At 24.6% G+C, this 24913-nt stretch overlaps 4 protein-coding genes across 4 annotated transcripts; 3 read left to right on the forward strand and 1 right to left on the reverse strand. All coding sequences in view use genetic code 6, as the record gives it.

The window, feature by feature from the left end:
• Positions 1-3: 3 nt before the first annotated feature.
• Positions 4-4740, forward strand: TTHERM_00522420 (THO complex subunit 1 transcription elongation factor; the record flags this gene model as incomplete). Its single annotated transcript, XM_001014420.2, has 14 exons — positions 4-39; positions 170-337; positions 420-531; positions 635-726; positions 812-950; positions 1002-1198; positions 1254-1502; positions 1578-1685; positions 1745-1867; positions 1921-2322; positions 2616-2991; positions 3047-3543; positions 3616-3996; positions 4075-4740. 14 exons carry the CDS (start codon positions 4-6, stop codon positions 4738-4740), a joined length of 3546 nt encoding a protein of 1181 aa, XP_001014420.2.
• A 534-nt stretch (positions 4741-5274) lies between these two features.
• On the reverse strand, positions 5275-10693 carry TTHERM_00522430 (calcium-translocating P-type ATPase, PMCA-type protein; the record flags this gene model as incomplete). The annotated part of the gene is made up of 11 exons (XM_001014421.2): positions 5275-5635; positions 5694-6152; positions 6216-6439; positions 6499-6803; positions 6862-6987; positions 7062-7669; positions 7732-8210; positions 8270-8605; positions 8660-8937; positions 9026-9550; positions 9844-10693. The coding sequence occupies 11 exons, from the start codon at positions 10691-10693 to the stop codon at positions 5275-5277; spliced, it is 4551 nt and encodes a 1516-aa protein (XP_001014421.2).
• A 1422-nt stretch (positions 10694-12115) lies between these two features.
• On the forward strand, positions 12116-17028 carry TTHERM_00522440 (ABC transporter family protein; the record flags this gene model as incomplete). The annotated part of the gene is made up of 5 exons (XM_001014422.2): positions 12116-13030; positions 13284-14559; positions 14616-14968; positions 15041-16373; positions 16433-17028. 5 exons carry the CDS (start codon positions 12116-12118, stop codon positions 17026-17028), a joined length of 4473 nt encoding a protein of 1490 aa, XP_001014422.2.
• Positions 17029-17684: 656 nt separating this feature from the next.
• On the forward strand, positions 17685-24727 carry TTHERM_00522450 (transmembrane protein, putative; the record flags this gene model as incomplete). Its single annotated transcript, XM_001014423.2, has 16 exons — positions 17685-17939; positions 17996-18046; positions 18100-18198; positions 18253-18440; positions 18673-19354; positions 19416-19672; positions 19942-20724; positions 20846-20916; positions 20978-21435; positions 21495-21718; positions 21980-22483; positions 22540-22547; positions 22627-22774; positions 22836-23254; positions 23321-23561; positions 23614-24727. 16 exons carry the CDS (start codon positions 17685-17687, stop codon positions 24725-24727), a joined length of 5502 nt encoding a protein of 1833 aa, XP_001014423.2.
• Positions 24728-24913: the final 186 nt, after the last annotated feature.

The raw sequence follows: 24913 nt of genomic DNA on the forward strand, positions 1-24913 counted from the left end.
AAAATGGATGATATTAAAGAAGTCTTTGGCCGCATTAATGTAATTTATTTTTATAGATTTATCGAATAAAAAAGCAGTATAAAATAAATGGAAAAAAGACAATCATCTCTAGCTTTTCATTATTATATTTGATGAGATTTATAATTAAATTTTCTAAACATGTGTCTAGGTAGCTATGATTAGGTTCAGTCATACTTTAGAATCAAAATTAAAAACCCTGCTTCATCAATTAAATGAAGGACTTAAAAAGCTAAAATAGAATAAAGAAGATGAGTAAAAGTAGATGTATTAAGACAAGCTTCTTCTATTGTTTCGTAAAACTCTAAGTGATTTAATGGTAATTTAAATAATTAAGAATTTAATTAAAATTGAGATAGAATTTATTTGAGAATAATAATTTGATATAAACTTCAAAATAGAAAAATTGGGGAGCCTAAGAGTCAGAAGAAACAAGTAATAGCATTAAAGAGTTAGTTAAACTTATTTTTTGGTGTGCTAAGAAAGAAATTGTCCTAGTAAAGGATGCATTATGTAATTAATTAGATTAACAAAAAGCTTTTAAAATTTTTAATTTTTTCTCTACAAATTATATTTTAACAATATTTTTTTTTTTGCTTTTATTTGATACTAATAGCTTTTTCTGAAGACTTTTGTGATATGCTCTCTGTAAATGATTTAAGAGAGTTTATAGATACCTTCGAAAGCAGCATTCATACTATTAACTATGTAAATCTTTGAATGCTGATGATAATAAATTATTTAGATATCTAATAAATTTTTAAATAGCCTAAAATATTTTTTGTATGTAAAGCTTTCAGAATAAGACAGTAATTATCCTTTAAAGATATGCAACGTTATTTTTAAAAAGTTAACTAGAACATATGATACTCGCCTTAGAGGAGAGTTACATATTTTTTTATCTAAAATTCTCCCCATATGTCATGCATCAGGTATTTGTTCTTTAAATAAAGTGTAGTGATAATTTCTTAAAATTTTCATAGGCTTGAAATCTAAAATTTGTACAGAAATTACAGCTCAATTAGAAAATGAAAGTGATATAGCTAAAAATCAAAACATTTAAGGAAACCAAATGGAGATTGAGGAAGATAAAAGCTAACCAGATAATATTACTTATTCTAATAAGGATTTCTATAAGAAATTTTGGACTCTATAAAAATACTTCTAAAATCCTTTTTGTGTAAAAGCAAAATTAAAAAAAAACTGTTAAATTAATTTAAAATATAAAATTTCAGCTAAGCACCAACGATGAGTTGTTAGACATAGATAAAAATAGTGCTGCTTCATGTTCAACTAGCATGGAAGAAGAAGAAGTTGAAGAAGGTGAAGAGAAAATTATTGAGTCTAAAAAAGTAAAAGCAGTGTGTTCAGCCATTTAATTAGTACTAGATAGATTCAATCAAAATCCTATTTTTGAAAAGAGAGAAGCCAACATAAAGCCTTACATAAAATATTTGACAACTTATTCTCTTTTAGAAAAATAAGTAAATTGCTTTAGAATATAGATATTTAACATTTTAATTAGAAATGCTAACAGTAATTTATGTAATATTTAAAAGCTAAGTGACCCATTTTTTAGGAAGATATGGCTACTCTAAGCTTTGCTTTTCTTTTATGCTATTTAAAATAAAACTAAAGATTTAGAAATTAAAAATATTGACTCTGAAGTAATGATTAACAAACAAAACTTAGGTTTCAAAGAAAAAACATTTTATAATTAATTTAGATGGCATTGATAAAAACAACTGAAGAAAAAGTTAAAAAGACATTCATCTAGCTTCATGAAAATTTGAAAGAAGAAATTAATTTTGAGAAACTTGATTTATTTTTTATAGATGAAAAAATTTGGGTAATATCTTAAGACATTTATTTGCTGTAGAAAATAAAAATAATTTTATTTAGGTTGAAAGAAAAGATATGCTTCCAAGATAAAATAAAGATGAGAAATTTAATTTCAAGAATCCTTGCGAAAAAACTAGAGAAATGATAGAATATTATCATAAATCTATTTTAGTTGATAAGAAAGATAACTCTCAAAAAAGTGAATTTACATTTGATTCACATAAAATGTTACAGTAGAAGCAATTTGCAGAGATGGAAGCTTTTAAGAAAAAAATTATTCAAGACTGCAGCAAGACAGGAGGCAACTCAATAACTGAAGAAAGTAATGTGAGATAAATTCTTGGAAAAGAAATTTACTTCCCAATTAAAACAAATCCGATTCAGAAATCTGTTGGCTATTATATTAACTAAGTTATAGATTAATTAAAAGACTCTACAAGCGAAAAACTAGTTGATGATCCTGTAATAATTACTAATAAATTAAATTAAAACTTACATAAAATCCTTTACTCTTCACTGAATATAATTTAGTAATTTGATAGACATTATAATATAAATAAAATAAGCAATACATACTTGCATTATTAAAGAATTGATTAATTTTTACTGAAGTATTTATTTTGTTTGCATCTTGATCTTACTAACTATCTTACTTACTTAATTAGTTTGAGTAAGTATGGAATTTGATTTATATATTTTAGTGGAGTAGTATAAAAGAAAATTAGATGAATAATGATTTCTCTTATAATATAAAGATATTTGTAACCAAAGCGATGAGGGCTTCTTTTAGGTATAATTTGAATTGGGTAGAAAAAGACAAAGAAAGTTTAAAGGATTTAGAAAACTTTGCTAAGGAGTTTGAAGAAAAGGAAGTTGATAAATAAACTAAATAGGACAAAGAAAAGGAAAGAGATAAATCCACCAACAAGGAGTCTTAACAATAGCCTGAGTAAGTTTAAGCTGAAGATTTAAAAAAATCTAAAATAGATAAAACTGAAAAGAGCTCTAGAAGCAATAATGAAAACGATGAGAATCCTTAAGCAGATTAATCTAGAAATACTAATTCTAGTGGAAGCAACTTTTCTTCAAGATAGGATGAAAAATCTAAGAGTCAACCATAAAAAATTTCGAGTATACAATATTTATTATTTCTGCCAAGTTAACTTACATTTTATGAATCTATTAGATCAAAGTGAATCAAAATAAAATTAGGATTAACCGAAAAATAATAATAGTTCTAACAATCAAAGTTCATCAAATGCAGAAAAAGTTAATTAGCCAAGTAATTCGAATAATATCAGCAAGAATTCAAATGATAATGAATAAAGGGGTAAACATAATGAAGATAAGTAAAAAAAAGATGATAAAAATGAAAGGTAAAACTATAATAACGAAAATAGCAAATCAGATTTGAAAATAGATGAATCTAAAAATTCCCGTTAGGATAATGAAAAAGAAAGAAGGATATCTTAAGAAAATAATAGATAACAGGGAGATGAAAAAGCAAATATTAAAGTAAGCGATGAATAGATAAATAATGAAAGACCTCGTCAGAATAGATAAGAGAGTAATTTTTCAGATAGTAAAAACGAAGATGTTAAATCCTCAAGTAATAAGGAAGATAAATCTAAGAGTGATGACAAAAATGAAAGAAGCAATCAAAATCAATCATAAAAGCAAGTGGTAATATATAGTCATATAAAAAATGTATTTGTAATTTTTATTTTAAAATATTCTTAATTTATTGTTGAACAGAGTGATGATAAATACAAGAATAAAGTCGACAGTAAATAAAAAGATGAAAAACAGTAAATTGATGAAGAAAATAGAAGGTTTTAGTCATCTGAAGATAATAGGAAAACTTCAAAAGATGAAAGTAAGAGGTTTTATAATCAAGAAGATAATAGAAAGAATAATGATGAATCTCGTAAAAACAATGAAGATGGGCGTAAAAATATTGAAGACTAAGGTTTTGATAAAAATGACAACTAGAAATAATTTTAAGGAAATAATAATTCTAATCAGAACTCAATTAATATTAGCTCTTCTAAAAATAATAACTAATAATAATCAAATGCTTCTTCATCTTCATCATCATCTAAAAATGTAGACAGTCAAAAAAATGAACCTAAACAAGTATTTATATATTATTAATTAATTAATTTCAATCATAAATTGGATGAATAAAAAATTATTTTAAAAATTAATTTATAGGGAGATGAGAGTAACAAATCATAAAACTAAGTTTCAAATAATAGCAACAATTAAGGCTCAGGAAACTTTAGTAATATGAACAATAATAATAACAGCAAACCATAGCTTAATCTTAAAAAGAATGATCCACCAAATGTTAGCTAGGTTAATTCTGGTAATAGCAGTGGAGGGAGAACTTAAGGAAGAAGTCGTTCAAAAGAAAAATAATCTAATACTTACTCTTCTAGCAGTGGATCTAGCAGAAACAATACTAATAATAGCAATAATAATTAGTACAGTTCAGGAGGTAATAATAATCCTAATGGCAACAATAGCAATTACAATTCAAATAGTAATTATCAATAAGGAGGAAATAGTTAATATTCTAACAGCAACTCTTATAATTCAAGTAAATATAATTAGCGCGATGACAGTAAATAAAACTCAGGATATGGCTCATAAAACAATAATTATAATTAAGGAAATTACAATAAAGGAAATAACAGCAATAACAATAACTACTCAAATAAGAGAGATTATAATAATAACTCTTAATATGATAATAACAACAACAGTAACAATAACAAAAGAGATAATTATGATAGAAAGAATTTTTAGAATTCAAATTATTACAACAACAGAGGTAATGAATATGAGCCAGGTCCAAACAAAAGATAAAAAAATTGAAATGAAATACCTAACTAACAATAATTAAATGTATTTTATTTTTTATTTTTAGAACCAAAAATTTAATATTTTTGCATAATATTTTATTCGCTAAACCAAGAATTAATTTTTTAGTATCAAACTATTTTTTTGTGATTATTTTTTTAATCATAAACATTTAAAATGTTATTATATTTACTTTACAATTATTAATGATAAATTTATTTATCTAACTATAGTTTATTTATTTAATTAATTAATTATCTATTCATCTATTTATTCATAAAGCAAATAAACAAATATGTATGTATTTAATATTATGAGTAATTTTAGATTTAATTTATTTACAACATTTTAACTTTATTCCAATAGAAAAATAAAAAAAGTGAGTCAAATAAGAATTAAAAGATATTGTAGAATTTTGAAATCTGCTTTACAGCACATCGAAAAATTATACAAAAATAAAATAACTTAATATTTTATATAGTTATAATTGAATTGAATATTAGGTTTGTCAATAAATTTTAATATTTAGCATTAAAAAATAAACCTCCTTCAATGTCTTAAAGCCATTGGATGATTTACTAGAGCTGAATATCTTCTGGACATCGAAGCTTCGTCTCTATTTCCTTTTAGAGAAAGAACCCTTGAAAAATTATGCAAAGGATTAACCTTCTTTTTACCAAACTAAGCACATTTTTCTTCACTCACAAATTTAAGACAGAATCCCCATACTAGTGAACCAACTCCGAATGCAATAGAAATTCCCCAATTACCTCCATTCAAACCATTTTTATATATATAGAATGGTAATCCTCCAACTTGCATGATCAGAATTTATAAACCAATAATAAGAAGAAGAATAACAAAGAAAAGATAATTTTTAAATATTCCTTCAAATATATTTAACTCATCCCTTTTTTTTTAATAAAATTAATTTAAAAATCAATTCAATTTATTCTAATTTTGTTTACTAAAGCTTTCTTGCATTTAAGAAGTTAAAAATTTGCATCCAAACAAAGACATTAAAAACAGTTGAAAAATGTCTTGAAGGTTACTGATATTCGTCCCATACTACTTAATATTCTTTGGTTGTGCCGCTATAACTCCTCAATCGCCCTGAACAGACTAAAGTCATCTTTTCATTAGAGTATTTAGCTTTCCACCATTAAGTAGGATCATTATTAAAGAGTGTGTTGTTTCTTATTTAATCATCGAATGAGTCACTTACTTCAGGTAAGAAAGTTTCACCATTAAAAACAAGCACTATCATAATAACTAACTAGTAAATAGCTTGGCCAATTATATGCTTAAACATCTTTTTAGATACAATATATTCATCTCTGTTGTGAGGTTTTCTAAGCAATAGCTCTTCATGAGGTGGTTCAGTAGCCAAGGCAAGAGAAGCAAATGTATCCATAATTAAATTAATCCTTTAAAATTAATACAAGTTTATATTGCATATTAAATTAAAAATAAAAATAATTAATTATTACCAAAGCATCTAAATAGGCTATAAAACTTCTTATTTAATAACGGCTGCACCTATTAGAGTAATAAACACAGCTACAATATTGACAGTGAGTTAGAACTAAAGGAATTTTTTAATTGAGTCGTAAATATTTCTACCCCATAAAACTGCAGCTACAATACTTTTGAAATTGTCATCAAGAAGAATGATAGCAGCAGCACTTCTTGCTACTTCTGTTCCAGCAATACCCTATTTTAGTATTTTTTTACATTTCTAAAATTAATTAATTATAAAAAAAATAAATTTACCATAGCAAAACCTACATCAGCTTTCTTTAAAGCTGGTGCATCATTTGTACCATCACCTGTAACAGCCACAACATGCTTTCTCTCTATCAAACCAACTACAAGTGCGTATTTATCTTCGGGACGAGATCTAGCCATTACATCTATATCATTATATATTCTATCAAAAACCTCACCATTTTTAATAGTGTCTATTCTAAGTGGTTTGCCTGTTTCTTTAGCTTTTTCTGAGTCTCTTTCGCATCCACATTCGAAAGTTTAGCACTTTTTGCATACAATGCCACCAGTTAATTTTATGAACTCAACACCTTTGAAAAATTGTTTTAATTTTTTTTAAGTTTTAAATGATAAAAATATCAAATTTACCCTCTATAACTTGATATGGAGAAGATTTTTTTCCTTTTGTTAAAATATTACAATCTCTAGCTATTGCTCTGGCAGTATCACTATTATCACCAGTGACCATTCTAACTTTAATTCCTGCATCTTGGCCTATTTTTTAAAAAAAATAAATATTTTTAATCAAACAAACACTTCTGAACATTAGTTTAAAAAATGAATGTTACATTGCTTAACTGCTCCTGGTACTTCTTATCTTAGTATATCTTTAATACCAAATATTGCAAGGCAAGTTAAATCTCTTGTTTCGATATCAAAAACACCAAGATGATCTTTAGTTTCTAAATCATCATTATCTTTTAATTCTTTGTAAGCTAGTACAATAGTACGAAGTGCATTATCAGCCATACTCTTAATGGCATTTTTCATAGTTTAAAGTTATTCTTCATCAATTTTACGAACTTCTTCGTTTTTCTTAGAAATAAATTTATTGCAGGCAGCTAAAACTAGTTCTGAAGCACCCTTTACAAGTAAAATTCTCTTACCATCAGAGTTAATAACAGTACTCATTCTTTTTCTAGCTGAACTGAAAGGGAAGGTAAGTTCTGGAACGAAGTTTTCTCTCCAAGTTTCATAATTTTAGTCAAATTTCTCTAACAATTTTAAAACTGCAACTTCAGTCTTAGAACCTTTTTCAGCTGGGCGTAAATCAGCGCTGCAATTAATTGCACATGATTATAAGAAAAGTTTAGTGAAAAACTTTCTTTCTTTGGATATATAATTTGACAAATCATCTTTTTCGTTATACTTATCGAATTCTTAAAGCTCTTCATTCCTAGATGCAATTAAAAAATAATGAAATAAATAGATTTAAAGCAAATATTTAAATTGATTTACCACCAACTAGTCAATGTCATGATATTTTGAGTGAGAGTTCCAGTTTTATCTGAGCAAATACAATCAGCTCCTCCCATAGTTTCGCAAGCCTGCAGCTTCCTAACAAGATTATTGTCTTTAAGCATTTTTTTGACTGAGTAAGCAAGAGAAAGTGTAACTGAAAGAGGGAGACCTTCTGGAATAGCAACAACAACTACAGTAATTCCAATAATAATAAAATTAAGCATCTCACCCCAATCTGAAGAGTTATCCCATTCATTATTTACAATTTTTTCAATAGCAAATCTTATAAAAAGAGCACCAACTATAGCAACAGCTGACTTTAAACCTAAATTACCAATATCCATAGCGATGGCTTCTAACTTTTCTTAAAGTGGAGTAGCTTCTGTTTCCTTTGCTTTTAATAACTTTGAGATCTTTCCTACACAACTGAAATCTCCAACAACGATAATAAGCATTTTACCTTATCCTGTCAAAATCTTTTAAGTATCATTAAAATAATTTAATTAAAATAAGTATCCAAATATATATTAATTACTCTCGTTCCCGAAAGTAAAACTGGTGAAGGAACGTCATGACTAGTAGAAACATTCTTAGCTCCTTGCTAAATAATAAAGTCTCTTTTTTTAATGCAATCGCTAAAAGTAGATTTTTTAAGAGGATCGGTTTCTCCAGTCATTGCTGACTCATCAGTTGTTATTTCTGATGCTTCTAAGACTATTCCGTCAGCTGGTATTTCCATACCTTCAGTGAGTTCAACCAAGTCTCCAACCATAACCAAAGACTAATGCAAATTTAGTTTTTGGCCATTTCTTATGATTGTGATTATTTTTCTTTTATCTGCCTCGCTATTTAGAACTAAAAATTATCTTTCCTTTATTAATAAAATAACTTATTTAACTTATTCTAAATTTATCTAAAATTCAACCTTTTGGTAATCATTAACAGATGTGACAGTTGCACAAACTAAAACTGCTACCAGAATAGCAACTCCTTCTACCCAAGCTGTGCTTCTGTGACTATCAGAAGCTGTACCTACTTCAATTGCAATAGAGAAAACTGCAGCTACTAAAAGAATTTTCAAAGTAAAATCTTAAAGAGCATCAAAAAATAGCTCGAAGAAACCCTTTGGAGGAGTTATTTCTTATCTATTGTTAGTAAATGCTTAATCACGCTCATTCATATCTCCCTCTGTTCCCGAAATACCTAAAATTAAAAATTTCATTAGTAATTATCAATAAAGGAATTCAATTTTATTAATAATTAAAGTTTAAAATAATAAATAAATAAATACCCTTTTTAAAGTCAGTTAAGAGATCTTCCTAGAATCTGTTAATTCCTCCTAAACTTTCTAAAATATCTATTTCTTCAGCAAAGTGTCTTTACTAAGCAGCTGAAGCAATACGAATTAATTAATTTCTTGATAGCTTGAAAGGGTGCATAGGGGTATCAAATTTAGGGTCAAGTTCTTCCTTAGGATGATCTTCATTATCTTTATCTGTTTTTTCATCTGCCTTATTTTAATGATTGTGATTTTAGGTTGGAGGGATCTCGATAACTTGGTGTCCTTAGTTATGAATCTTTTATAAATTTGATAAACTTTTTTGTTCAGTAATTTGGTGTGACAGAATTTATTGCTAATAACTATCATCAAATTAATTAATATTGCTTGTCTTGAAAGTATCTTCGTTTATTTTTGATTGATAATGATTTTGCTAATTATTTATAATTCCTTAGCTTTGTTTTGCATTATTCTAATTTTTATTTTAAGGACTATCATCAAAATTAGCGTTAGCACTCACCTTTTATCCTATCTATTCTTTGAATTATTATTATAAAATAAATTTTAGTAATTTTATAAATGAATATTATTTATAATGTAAATTTATTATTTATAATAATTAGTAAATTTCTAAAATAGTTAATTAAGTTTAAAGATTTTCTAATAAAATTTAAAATTTTTATTAAAGAAATTTTTTTTTTTTTTGAGAAGTAAAACTACCTTAAAAGTAAAAAACAAACTTTGGTAAGTAGAGAAAGTGAGGAGAAGTTTTTAATTATTTCTAAAAAAATATTTGATTTTATATAACCAATTTTTTGAGAATTAATTACTTGGTTGAATAGGTAGAGGATCAAGCTTTTACTTTAATTTGTGGTGAGAGTCTTCATTAATGTGATCTTGATTATGTTTCTTCTATTCGTAAACTGGAGATTAAATAGGTTGCACTTCTTGAAACTTCAAAGGGTGGCCTCCGATTTAATTTGCTAATGGGTTATTACCCTTTTGCTTTTAGTAACTGCCTGAATTGTCATCATCCTCTTTTGAAGTCTCGTGGTAATATTAATTAGCATGATTTTCTTGCTACTAACTATTTATTTTACTCTGGCTTTACACATCAGGTTAGCTCTTATTTTATTTCTACTCTGCAACTTTTGAATGGTTAGACTAATTGATTGGAATTTTTTCTTCGTCTTGATCGTATCGGAGAGGAGAAATATTGCGACTTTGCTCGTTTAAAAGATTTTAGGCGTTATGCTGGGCATAGTTATTACTTTTTTTAGAATTTTCCTTATCTGATGATACTTTACTCTCCAATTATTCTATCCCATAGTCTTCTTTGTTACTTGAGCTCAAATTATTATTTCCATTCTTTTAATTAAGCATTTCATTATCAGATTTGAAGCTACTTTTAATATTTGTATCCTCGTTTTCCTCTTCAACATTCAAAAGACCATTATTAAGGCCTTTTTGTTCCAAATTTTAATAGCTATTGGTGGCTTCATTTTAGTTTTCATTGAAGTCTTCAAATTGTTATAGCACATTTTAATTTTGCTATATCTCCAATTGCTGAGAAGAAAGGTTTATGTTATTCCCAGCTTCTGCATCACCTATGCTTTGAGTACCTTCCTTAAAAAAGTTATCTTCCTTCTTAAAGGGTTCATCATTAAAATTATCTTCCATGTTAAAAGTTAAATAAACCTTGCTTGAAAATTTTTATTTATTTACCCTCTTTTTTGTTTAGCGTTACTATTTCCTTTTTTATTAATAATTTGATGAGTTGATTTTTTTATTAAAGCAATATATGTTTATTTAATCTTTCTTGAAACCAGTTATTTTTAATATTGTCGTTTATAGTTATATATATGAATTATAAATATGATTATTGCTTTATTTATATTTAATACAATCAATAAATAAGATTGTTTATTATTATTTCCTACCATTTTTTTCGAATTTGCACTTTTTACAAACTAAATTCACTTTCTTAGCTTATTTTAATAAAAATTTGCATATCTCTCAATTAATGCTCACACTTTTGCATTTTGAGTTTATTGTGAAGTTTTCAGTCAAATAATTATCGATTTTATCTAACTAAATTTTTATTTTGATTCGTAATTTGGGAAAGTAGTTACTTTTAATAATAAATGAATACATAGTAATACATTTCAAATAATAACTCCAAATAAATTTATATAACTTACTGAATTTTTATAAATCAAAAAATCGATTCGCTTATATGCAAATTAGTTTGCATGAAGAGTTTTACTTCATAATTCATTTAATATATATTTTTTAAACTTATATTGAATTAGAATATTATATATTTTTATTTTGATAAAATTCTTGATGAACTAAATTATTTATTTTAGTTTGTTTATTTTTTTACAATAATCATATTCTTCATTAATTTTAAAATAAGAGGTATGTATGGTAGTTATTTTTTATATTTTTTAGAATTAAATTCATTTTTAAGATGTTTCTAAATAGTAATGAAAAATTAATCTTTGATTATAATGGCAAAACATAATTTTTAAAGTTACAACTTTGATTATAAATTTTTTATTTATTTTTAGAATCATTAAAATTAACTCATGACTTGTTTGTCTATTTGATTGATATTTGATTTCACTAATAAACAAGAATTTGGAAACAATCAAAAGTTAAGTAGGATTTTTTTATTAAAACTTTATTTTAAAAATAAAATTTTCAAATTAACTTATTTGATGAAAATAAAATAAGTGCACGCTCATCATAGACTTTTAATATTAACATTTTCTAAAAAAATAATCCATTCATTCATCCAAATTTTCATTTAAGATTTTTTGTAATTTTAAAATCTAAAATGCTTAGTAAAATAAGAAAAATTTTTTAAACTATAATTGTATGAATTACGAAATTGCTATTTGCAAATTTTTTACTAATTTATTTTTTTAATTCATTCATTTTTTTCTGCTAAGATCATACTTTACCTATTTATATATCAGAATAAATTTTATCATTTTTTGGTTTTGATATTTATTTTTATGAATTACTTAATTCAAAAATATCTTTTATTTTTTCGCATTTATCAGAATTAGTAGAAAACAAAGAATAAAATATAAAATGAGTGAATAATATGCTTTAAATAGCTACAATATATTTTTTACTGAGATTTCTCCTTTAGTTGATAAAATATAAAAGTACAGCGATGGCGATAAAGAATATTCTTATGCTTAACTAAAAGATATGTCATAAGTAGCTCAAAATTAATCTAATTAATTAAGCATTTAAGAAGGAAGTATTAATAAAAACTAAGTTGAAGGTATTGAAGGAAAGTATCAGCAAGACAGCAGCCAATAAGAATACTAAATAAAAAATTAAGATCTCTACAATTATATAGTCTCAGATCTCTTGCCTGAAAACTAGTAAGACATTACAAGTAAAGCATTTGAAAGGCTTACTTAGTTGAATGATGATGAGTCTAAGAGATTAAGTGATGAAGCGCATTAGTCTCTTTTCAGAATGCTAACTCAAAATTATTTAGGAGTCTTTATATTAGCAGGATTATTCAAACTTATAACTGTATTTTTTTTATTTGCAGCTCCATGGTTTTTAGATTCTCTATAATCAAGCCTCAAGGAATATAAGAGCAATTAAAATACCTCTCAAGCGGATAGTTAATCTTAATTCCTAAGGAGATAAATTTACATAAATGGCGCTCTTTTAGCCCTAAGTTTTTTACTTTTTACAATTTGTGATTCTTAATATTCATACTAGATAAAAAAGCTTTCTACTTAACTAAAGCAGTATCTTTAAGCCAACATTTATGCACATGCTCTACTGAAAAAAGCTTATACTAAGTATTAATCTTATAGTGAAGACAAAGATAATCAAGAATCTTAAATACATGCTAACCTAAATAACTTGATAACAATCGATGTAGATACAATTATAAACTTTTTAATAAGTTTTCATGAAACATGGTCTCTAATATTAAAACTCATTATAGGCCTTACATTGCTCTATCTTAAAATGGAAGTAAATAAAATTTATTTATTAAAACAAAATACAAAATAAATAAATGACTTAATTTTGTAAATCTTAATGAACAATATATAATTAATTACTGACTAAGATTATCAATATTAACATTTTCATTTAATTTTTCATTCAATTCATAATATTTAAAAAATTAGAAGCTTTTTATTCAATTTTAAATGGTTAATTGATAACAAAAAATTTATTTAATAGTTTTTTTGAGATAAGTAAATTAAAATATTTTATAAAATAGTCAGCAGTAATAGTGGGTTTTGTTGTTACTTTCATTTTAATGATGATAAATTTTTATATTGCAAAGAGAATAGGCAGTATATTTGAATAAATTCTCAAGTATAAAGACTAAAGAGTAGGACTGACTCGTGATATACTTAATGGAATTAGATAAATTTAACTGCTTAATTGGCAAAATATATTCTTCTAAAAAATCTTAGATTTAAGAAATCATGAGTTTAGATAGATTTCCTATGAAAAATATTTGGATGCTTTTTGTGTATTTTTTTGGGCTAGTTCTTCTTTAGCAATATCAGCAGTCACATTCATATTATACTACAATAAAAATAAAACTTTTGAAAATATTAACGTATTTACAGCTATTTACTTATTTGAAATGTTAATAGGACCCCTGAATGCTTTACCATGGACTATAAGTGGTTTAATAATGTCAAAAACCAGCTTTAGTCGTTTTAACGATTTCCTTTAGTTACCAAATCAATATAAATATTAGAATAAATATTCAAGTTAGCTTGCTATTTAAGTTAAAAATATTTCTTCGAAGTGGCCTTAAATTAAAGAAGAAACTGGAGATTTGAAAGAAGAATCTAATGATAAGGAAGAAAAGAAAGACAAAGTTCTTCCTATTTAGTAAAATAAACAAGGAAATATTAAAAATTAAGTTATTCCTGGATCTTCAAAAAATGTTTCAGCCCCATAAACAAACAAATCTAAGCAATCTTTCAAGTAGTCATTCTCTGAGAGTATTAAATAGCTTAACGAAAATGAATAAAGAATGATAAAGAAAAATAGAATCTCGGCATTATCAGATAAAGATTAAGATATTACTCCTAAATCGATTGTCAATAAGACTCCATTGTCAACTCAAAAAAACATTTTTAAAAATTAATAAGTTGAATCTAACAAGAATCTTTATGAAGACGACAATTTAGATTCAGAATTTAACTTAAAGATTAACAACCTATAAATTCCCAAAGGTGCTTTTATAATTGTTAATGGTAACACTGCTTCAGGAAAAACAGCTTTGTTGAAGACATTTCTTTCTGAAATGAATGTAACTGAATTGGATGAATCACTAAATTCCTCTTTGAAAGTCTAAGGTTCTTTAGCATACGTCTCTTAAAATTAATGGCTTTATGATTCAAGTTTACGTTCAAATATACTTTTCCATGCTCCCTTTGATAGGAAATACTATAGGGCATGCATATTTGCTTCATGTCTCCATGATGATATTTCTAAATTTGAAGATTTTGATTTATACGAAGTAGGAATAAATGGTAAATTAATATTTTATTTAATTTTTTAAAGAGCTTTTTTTAATAATATTCAAAAGGAAGTAAGCTAAGTGGAGGCTAGTAGTAAAGAGTTTGTATAGCTAGAGCTTTATATAGCAAAAAGGACATTTATCTGCTTGACAATATTTTTAGCTCAGTTGATATTGACGTCGCTGATCACATATTTAAATTCGGTTTAAGAAGTCTTTTAAGAGATAAAACAGTTATATTATCTTCAAACACAATTAGATACAACTAATACGCTGACTATATAATAAATATTACTGACTAAAATGAAGTATTCATTATGGAAAATTAGTAAAAGATCGATCTTCAATTTAATGAACATGTAGATCTGAATATTGTCAAAATATCTGATTCAACTGTAATTCGTAAAAATATAATCAATTAGGTAAATTATTTATTTACTTTTACATAAAAAAAAATAATTTATTATTTACATAAATTGAATTTATTTTTTTAGATATAAAGCAACAACAATGTGCTTGAGCTATAAAATTAGCCTAATAATTAAAATGATCAGTAAAAAGCAGAAGAGGATGAAATACATTTAAGGTTAGAACCAAGAGAAAAAGGACTTATTGATAATAAAGTTATTTGGCTTTATGTTAAAAATATTGGATGGTTTTTTATATTCATGATTATGTTATCTTTGATATTAATGTAATTCTCTTAAAATTATTATTATGTCTGGCTTAAAGATTACGTTAATGGTTCATAGGTTTTCATGCTTGGAGATACAGAAAATAAGTTTATTATTACCTTAATTGCACTAAGTGTTTTTAACTTGTTTGTGACTCTTTTTCGTGCATTTTCATTCGCTTATGGAAACTTAATTTCTAGTTAATCAATTTTTCTTTTGCTAACTTCTACAGTTCTATTTTAAAAAGCTAGTTTTTTTATGAAGCACTCTATTGGAGCCATTATTTCAAGATTTGCTGGAGATACTGCAGCTGTTGACTATTCAATATCTTTTAACTTAAATATATTGCTAAAAATATTTTTTACAATTCTAGGTTCTTTTTTAGTTATTGCTAGTCAAATGCCACTTACACTTGTTATTATAGCAATTATACTCATTTTTTATTACTTTATTTAAGCGAAGTACAGATAATCATCCAGAGAAATTAAAAGATTAGATTCAGCCAATACTTCTGCTATGCTAACTCATATAAATGAATCAGCGTTTGGCATTTAAATAATTAGAGCTTTTGACTTAGAAGCAATTTTTAACAAAAGGTTTTTCATTCATATGAAAAACTGTTCCACAACTAATGTACTTTTATCGGTTTTAGGTATTTGGTTTTCAATAAGATTATAAATTTTAAGTCTTCTGCTTACGTTTTCTCTCTTAGTTTATACTTGTGCTTCTGTCTTTTTTTATGATTTCTTTTAGAAATATGCCTTTTTGTTGCAAGTTGATGCAAATACTTTAGGACTTTGTTTAGTATATAGCATTGAAATAACAAATTTGTTGAGAAATCTAATTCTAACTTTAACAGAAACAGAAAAAGAATTTATCTGTCTTGAGAGAATAAATCAATACATTGATGAAGGAGATGAAGATTCAAAAAGAACAAAAGAATAAGAAAGCAAATCTTTATTGTAGAATAGTCTACTCAGAAGAAAGATTATGAATGATTTCGCTGTTGAATTTCATGAAGTATATATGGCATATGATTAATAGTCTGATAAAGACAAAAATTAACAAGATTAACAGTAATCACCATTTGTATTGAAAGGATTATCACTTCAAATAGAAAAAGGGAAAAAATATGGCATTATAGGAAAGACAGGTAAATTAACATCACTTTTATAAAAACTTAATTGTAATTTATGTATTTACAAATAAAAGGAAGTGGTAAAAGCAGTATTTTAAATTGCCTTTTGAAGATATATGATTACTAAGATGGAGAGATATATGTAAATGGAGAGAATATTAAATTCATGAAAGATGAGTATCTCTCTTCTTTAATTTCTATTATTCCTTAGCATGGATTCCTTTACAGTGGTACTGTCAAAGAGAATGTAGATCCTTTGGATAAGTATTCTGATATGTAGATATTTAAGATATTTTAATAGCTTGATTTATAAAAGTCTAAATTGGCTAACTTAAACTTTAAAATTGAAGAAGGAGGAAAAAATATTTCTGAAGGCGAGAAGCAATAAATAAGTTTAATTAGAGCTATACTTTAAAATAAACAAATAATTTGCTTTGATGAAGCTACATCTAATTTAGATGAATAAAATGAAATCATGATAGAAAAGTATTTAGATGGACTAAAAAACAAAACAGTAATTTTAATTACTCATAATCCAAGAATATTAAGTAAATTCGATGCTATATACATCATAGAAGAAGGATAAGCCATAAAAACGAGTTTCTAAGATCTATTATTAGATATTCAAAATAATCATAATGATTTTGAATAAGTAGATTAAAATTTTTGAATTATTAATTATATAACTAAAAAAAATTAATTATTAGTTTTAAAATCTATTCAATATTTCTATTTTTTTAAATACTGTTTAATATAATTTTTTCCGACTAATAAAGCTTACACTAAAATATATGTAAATTTAACTTTATTTTATATAAAAAGAAAATAAAATAAAAATTTAGATTACAAATACTGTAAATTGAATATAACTATTATTTTAAATAGTTTAACCTTTCTCAAATATTTATTTATTTACATAAGATTTGAAAAAATCTTAGTTTTAGTAAAAAAATTACAAAAAAATAAACTTCTACAATAATTTCGAGTTTATTTAATATTGATAATAATAAAATAATTTCATAATTAATGAAATAATAATTAAAAAAAATAAAAAATTAATAGATTAATTATATCCTTAAATTTAAAAAATAAATAAATAAATATGTTACTTATCTTAATTACAAAAAAGTGATATTTATTTATTAAATTTGTTTTATAAATAACAAGAATTATTTGTTCATATGCTTCTATTTAGATCCTTTATATCAAAAATTATCTGTAAGATAAGTTAAAATTTTTAAAAAAAATTAAAATAGAAAAGATTGAGCAATATATATTTGTATTGGGTCTTTATTAGAAAAAATTAATTGTTAAAATATTAGCAAAATGGTAGGTTTTCACAATTTAGTTATTTAAATAATTATAATATTACTTTTAGAGCAGCAACTTTACTGCTCATTCGACCATTTAGCTAAATTTTATAATTAAAATAATGATACAACCATGCATACATTTTAGTAATCAACTATTAAAAAAAGAAACTTATAATCAACTGCATAATCATGTCAAACATCATCAACTTTTACTAATCCACCATTTATTGTGAATCCTTTAGCTATATCTTTATATACACAAGACCAGGTATTTATTGTTTTATCATGAGAGAATTTTAATTTTTATTTTTTTTATTTTTTAAGATAAATAGCAGTTAAAGTTAGTTAGAACTTGGCAATATCATTTTTAACTTTGTAAATATTGAATTAACTTAATTCATTATTGACTATTTCTTAATAAATATTAGACTGCCTAATCAATAGCTAATATAACAATAGATATAAGATAAATGTTTTATTATAATACTACGCAAGGTACTTAGCTAACATATGGACAGGATTGGTAGGTAAATTCAATTTTATTTTTTATATTAATTTTTAGTTATTAATAAAAATTTTAGTATTGCATATTGTTGAATTAAACATTAAGCGTATCTGATTGTAGTGCAGGTTGTCTCGCCTTGCCATAAACATTTACAAATTAAATGGCTCTTAACGTTAATATTCACAGATTTAGCTTGTATTCTATGATAGATTAATAACTAACAATACTAGCTTTAATAAATAATCCTCAGTATTAAAGTATAAGGTATATTTATTTTTACATTTTTAAGTGTTTTGTGATATATATAAGTAGTACAGAAAAGTAGAAATTAATTTGGATTTGCTTAATTGAAATATGATAAATATAAATAAATAAATAACAAAAAACTTGGAAAATATATCTAAGAAACATAACAAGTTACTTATTCTTTAAATATGTTTTAATACATTTAAGATTTCGAATTATAATTAAAATAAATTTTCTAATTAAATATAAGATTAAATTTATTAAACACTGTGAGTCTTAGCTTGTCATAACCTAATAGAGCTGTATATAATTAAAATGTATCATTTGCTTTTTATATAAGTTCATCATAAATTGCTGTGCCTGTAAACTCTATACCACTCAACAGGTAAGGTCAAGCCAATAACTATCTACTTAGCTATCAACAAAATTATTTTAACAACTTTACTATCAATAATACTAATTTAACAGGTAATCCCTCAACAACAACTCCGAGCTAATATTATCTGTCTCTAAATGGTATGTTTATGCCTTATATTCCTTATTTCAGTAATTGTAGATCTTTTGGAAGTATGGGTTTTTTGTATGAAATAACTGAAAATTAGAATAATTGCAATTTAGTAGATCCTTCTGAAGTTAAAGTTGTAAATTAATTCAAATTTGGTGATGTTCCGCATAGCGATGAGTGTTCACACATATTGTATGATTGTGTACTTGATGAGTATTTAAATTATAATTTTATCACAAATACTTGGCTTTAATAAAATGTGAGAACAACTATATTTTAAATGACTCCTCAACCAATTTATTATGATTAGAATGACCTAAATAACTAAGCTTACAACTCAAACTATTTAGCTAATGTTTTAACATTAAATGTAATTCCTAATGGCTAATTACCAACTAAAATTGTGTTTTAAATTGGGTATTACTAGGTAAACTAATATTAATCTTTTTAATAGATCCTAATGTGTTTATTTGAAATTAAATTAATAGGTTACTCCCACTGTAAAGTAAATAATTATTGGAAAAATATGGTTTGAAAATTTTGTTAAACCTTCTAACGACTAAGCAAATGGTGTTGAACCTTTTAATTACTAGCTTGATTTCTCTTTTCATAGTATGAATTAATCAGAGCTTACAATAAACTATGCTCTAAGTATCTGGGTCTATATCTTTATGTATATGATTTGTGGATCAGTAAGCTTAACTTCTGTATGCGTGTTTGCCGGATATCATCTTTTATTCAGAAGGTAGAATTATTAAATTAACTAATTAATAAATATTTAATTTAATAAAATTTCACTAGATGCAATTAAAAAATATTTTTTCGTTTCATAAATTTTTTTTTCTTTTTTGTTATCTATAAATTAATAAAATTTATATGTCAGTCAATATTGACTGACACTGACAGGATTTTTCAAAGTATTTTTATTTTAAAAAGTTTGCAAATTATCTATTAAAAGTTTATTATTATTTTATTTTAAGCTTTATTAAAAAATTTTTTTAAATTAAAATAAAGGTAAAAAAGTAAAATTAAAACAAACATAAAATAGTGCTTAAAAGTCTTTTATCCAGGAGCATTATTTGGTATATACTTACCAATGATTCCTGTCGCTATGATATTAACATTGAATCTTCTATTGATGGGTGGGTAGATGTGGTTATACCCATTTAACATTTACAATTGCAATCCATAAGCAGGAAATTGCTAATTATCAATTTTCGATACTATGACTAATTTATCACTTACTGATCCAGGATTACCAAATTTAAGAAAAGGTAGATTTGGGCTCTCTCTCTTAGTTATAGGATTATATATGATGATACTATGTGCAAATTTAATTGTACCTAAAAGCAAGAATAAAGTCGATAAAAAATAAGGTTAGGTATCTTTTGATGGTAATGTTTGGTTTAAAAGAATGTGGGAAATTTCAAAATATATGTTTTTTTACTTGGGTGTTGTAGTGATAATGGAGATTATAATTTATTGGTCTCTCTCTAATAATTTTGGTAATAATACTTGGTACTATCTTTGCACTCTAAAAGTTGTAGGAATGGTTTGTGAAAGATTAGGAGTTGTTTTTTTTTAAAAATTCATATTATCTTCTCCTATTGCATTTGCTATGGATCACATTCTAGATGTGGCAACATTAGGAGCTAATGACTATTTGGCTTTTCTACTTTCTTTTTTCTTAGAACAAGGAATTTAAATGTATGAAAGAACTTATGTTAATGTGATAGTTGAAGAAGTAGAAGACTTTATATGGGAGACCTACTGCCAAGTAAAAGGCATTCTTGTTTCGTAAAAATTAATTAATATTTATTCATTGTTTATTATAAAAAATTTAAAATTAAAATTATTATTGAAATAAATTAATTATTCAAAATCTATCAATTAAATTAAAAATAAATCTAAATAAAAGAGCTTGGGAAAAATACCAAAGTGAAGATAACTTTGATAATTCAGATGCTTTTACTATTGGAGATAGGCAGGGTAATTTTCAATTTAATTTATTTATCTATTTTTATTAATAGTATTTCTTTTCTTTTTAAAGAGTTTGATTAAATTTCTGAAAGTAATTCAAACATCATCTTGTCAGAAAATTTGGATGAGAGTGTTGATTCTAATTTTGTTCTTGATAATTCATTTGAGAATATTCCAAAAGAAGTATAGAAAGTGACTGTTTAAAAAAAATTGCAACAAGAATCAAATAACATCGCTAATCAACAGCTTAAGTTTGATGGGAATGAGGAATCTTTTGATGAAGAAAGGGATTGTGATGAATTCGAAAGTATTTTCTCCAGTAACTTGTAATATAAGAAAGATAAAAAGTAGTATGAAAGAATTTAAAAATAAGAAATTAAAAGAGATGATTAAGCTAAAAAGTAAAAAGAAAAGATTTAAAAGCATAAGCATAAGCATAAATAAAAGGAAGAGATAGATACTAAATCTTTTAAATGCATAGAAAGGTATGGAGAGTTTTTTAATGGTATGCTAGGTCCTTTACTTTTGGTAAAATTACTCATATAATTTCAAAATGAATTAGTTTATTTTTATATATTATTTATTAGCCTATTACAACTCTAGAATCTTGGCTTTTTTATAATTAAATTGATCTAGCAAATAATTACAATATTTAACAGCAGTTCTATATTATTTACTTTGTTTATACTCTTGTAATATTACCATTCCGTTTAGCTATTGATATAGTATACTACCATCTTTGGATTGTATATCATGATATTGACTTTCTTCCTTATGCAACAAAGTGCAAATAGAGATTCGAAAATAGAAGGTATCAAATTCAAAATTAATTTAACTTACTAATAAATTCTCAATATTTCGTTTTAAAATATGTTTAGCTCAAAGAACAATTTATAATTTTTTATTCATGCTTAATTAAAAATAAATGATATTTTAGACATAAAAACTTAAATATTAATAAATATTTTGTTTATGGAAAATAAGTTATTATATATTAAATCTCCATAAATATTTAAAAAATCAATGCTTTTGACATTTATTTTAAATTAAAATTAAATTATTTTTTACATAGAAAAGTATGGAAAGCTGATCAAACAACAAGTGAAAGCGATAACGATAAGAATAATTAACAAGATAAAAATAATAACAGCAGTTAAAAATAAGAAAAAGAATCAAAAGAAAGAGAAGAAGAATAAGAGTTCAAAGATATAGATAAATGGTGCTATTCTTCATAATATTATTTTGTGTCATCCCTATTTTTGATTGGCATGATGTAATGTGTGCTTGGCTTATATGAAATAACTTTTACAAATTATGGTATATTTGGAGATAGAATGCTTGTACCTATTATATTACTTTGGGTATCTTTGTGCTTTGTAGTGCATTAATTGTGTTTATTCTTAGGAAGAATATTAGGTATATGGAAAATCAAAGTTAAATAAGAGAATCCAGCTTAAAATAACACTAATGATGAATAACCAAAGAGTAATTCAAATTAAGAATAATAGGAAGATGATATAGAAAAAAATATTGAGCTTGCTCATCAAAAGAATGTAATTCTAACCCAAAGAGAAAAGTAATTTTAATTAATTTAAATATTTTAATACTTGAATTTTTTATTTATAAAAAAAGGGAAAAAGGTAAAAAATTAAATTGCTTCTGCATTGAATAAATTTAAAATCTAAGTTTAAATTTAATTTTATTTTTTTAAAAAAATAGAAAAAAAAAGTATTTTTAAAAAACTGGCTTAAAATCTAGAAAAAACTTAGTTTGAAAATTAGCATTTCAGAAAAAATTTCATATTATCGAATAAATTATGGCTAAAAAATAATATTAAAAATATTTTAGACAAGGAAACCAAAAAAAAGTAAATTAGTTATTTCAACAAATTATTTAATTTAATCTATGTATCACTTAATTTATAAAAGGTACAGAGATTAAATTATTGAATAAATGGAAAGTATAGATGTTAAACTATAATAGAGAAGAAATATGAAAAAGTTTTTGCTGATGAGAAAACTAAAAGGTACAAAAAAGAAATCTTTTTTGATTGATAATAATGAAGATTATGAAGAAACTAAATTGATTAATAAAAATAAAAAAGATTTAAAAAGACTAAATAGTCAAAAAAGCTATTAAGATGATTAAAGTGATATCGAATTTGATATTTTATATGACATTTATTAGTAAGATTTATTACTTGAAGGCGAAAGAAGAGATAGCTTTAGTAAATTTGAAGCTATGGTGTAACCAAACCGCCCAACGGAAATTCCTTATTCAGTTAAAACTATTTTAAGATATTGGCTTTATAGGAGTAGAAATTATAGTAAAGCTTGTAGCTTAGTTGGTAAATTATTATTAGTTAAGAATATTTTTTATTTAATTTAAAATGCTTATAATTTATTTACAATAGGTGGAATTTATGATAGAAATTTAAAGAAATATTGCTAATTTTGTGGCAACACTTGGGGATTAATTTGTTAATCTGAACAAAATGTTGAAGATCTATTTCAAATTTTTATAAAAAGTAAAAATTAAAAAAATATTTTCACTGATAAGTAAAAAGATAGTTGGTAGGATTTTTTTTAAGAGAATTGTAACTTTAGAACTGAGTGTTTGGAATGCAATCAAGTTATGATCTAAGAATATTTTAAGTAAAATTTTAGATTTTCTATAATACAGATAAAAAATTTACTTAAAAAATAGGTAAATAAAGTCAAAAGAATAAAATGAAAAGACAAGGAAAGAAAGCACCAATTTGTTTGAAAATAGAAATTCTAATGGCTATTTTAATTTTCTTTTTGATGATCAGCTTAAAAATGACCAATAAACAAATTAAATATTACAAAATATAAGTTTTTAAAATGCTGGTAATAAATAGATATAAAATACAATTTTACCTATTTCTAATGATGAAGAAACAAACAAAGATGATTATGATTTAGAAAACTTAAAAAATTACTAAGTTTCCAATAAATAAAATAATATTAGACATAAATATGTAAGACAAAGTAGCATAAATAAGCCTTTACACAAGGTATCAAATCCTTTGCTTAATAGTTAAGATACAATAACAGGAAGTCAATTAAATATCAACAAGTCATCTTCAAAAATTCCATTTATAACTTAATAAACTAATATTAGTAATATTTAATCTCAAAATGGTGAAGAAGATAGTTAAAACGAAGAAGAAGAACAAAAATAAAATATATAAAAACATATTTAAAAAGAGCAATAATCTTTGTCTTATAATACTATTAACACTAATAATCCTCAGAAATAATCTTAAAACTTAGGGAGTAGTGATATATTATAAGTAAGACTAAGAAATTTCAGTGATTTTGAAGAACAAGCTGAGGAATCACCAAATATAAGCAACTTAAAATATAATTTAGATAAATCAGATGATGAAGAATTAAGCAGATAGAATACTGAAAGAGGACTCTTAACAAAAAATAACTTAGTAAGTTAAAACTAGCTAAAAATATCACTTAATCGTCTCAAAAGCTAGCAAACAAATGAGTTAGAAAACTTACTGTAAAATACTTAAAACGCTTAAAAAGGCAATTTAAGAGATATTGTGCCTGCAAGAAATAGAGGTATAAGTGAATATAGTGATATTAAAGTTATATCATATAATACAAGCCCCTAATCACTTATTTAAGTGCCAACTCCTCTTTAGTAGATAGAAATGCCATAAATATACCCAGATTTAAAATCAAAACTTGTCGAATTTTGCATTTTATGGAAAAATATTGCAAAAAAAAACATTGAGTCGAGAAAATAAAAATAAATTAATTTTTATCAATAAAATAATTGAAATTTGTTTGAACATTTATTTCCTTATTTGTGAGAGTATTTTTAATTACCATTTTTACTAATTTAAAAACCCTTTTTATTTTTAAAATTTCAATGAAGATTTTGGAACAAAAAATGAATAAATAAATGAGGGTTGGTGTAATAGGATAGTTTGATATTATTTTTTATTAAAATAATGAAAATTAAA

This window comes from Tetrahymena thermophila, assembly GCF_000189635.1.
Source record: "Tetrahymena thermophila SB210 genomic scaffold scf_8254664, whole genome shotgun sequence".
NCBI lineage: Eukaryota > Ciliophora > Oligohymenophorea > Hymenostomatida > Tetrahymenidae > Tetrahymena > Tetrahymena thermophila.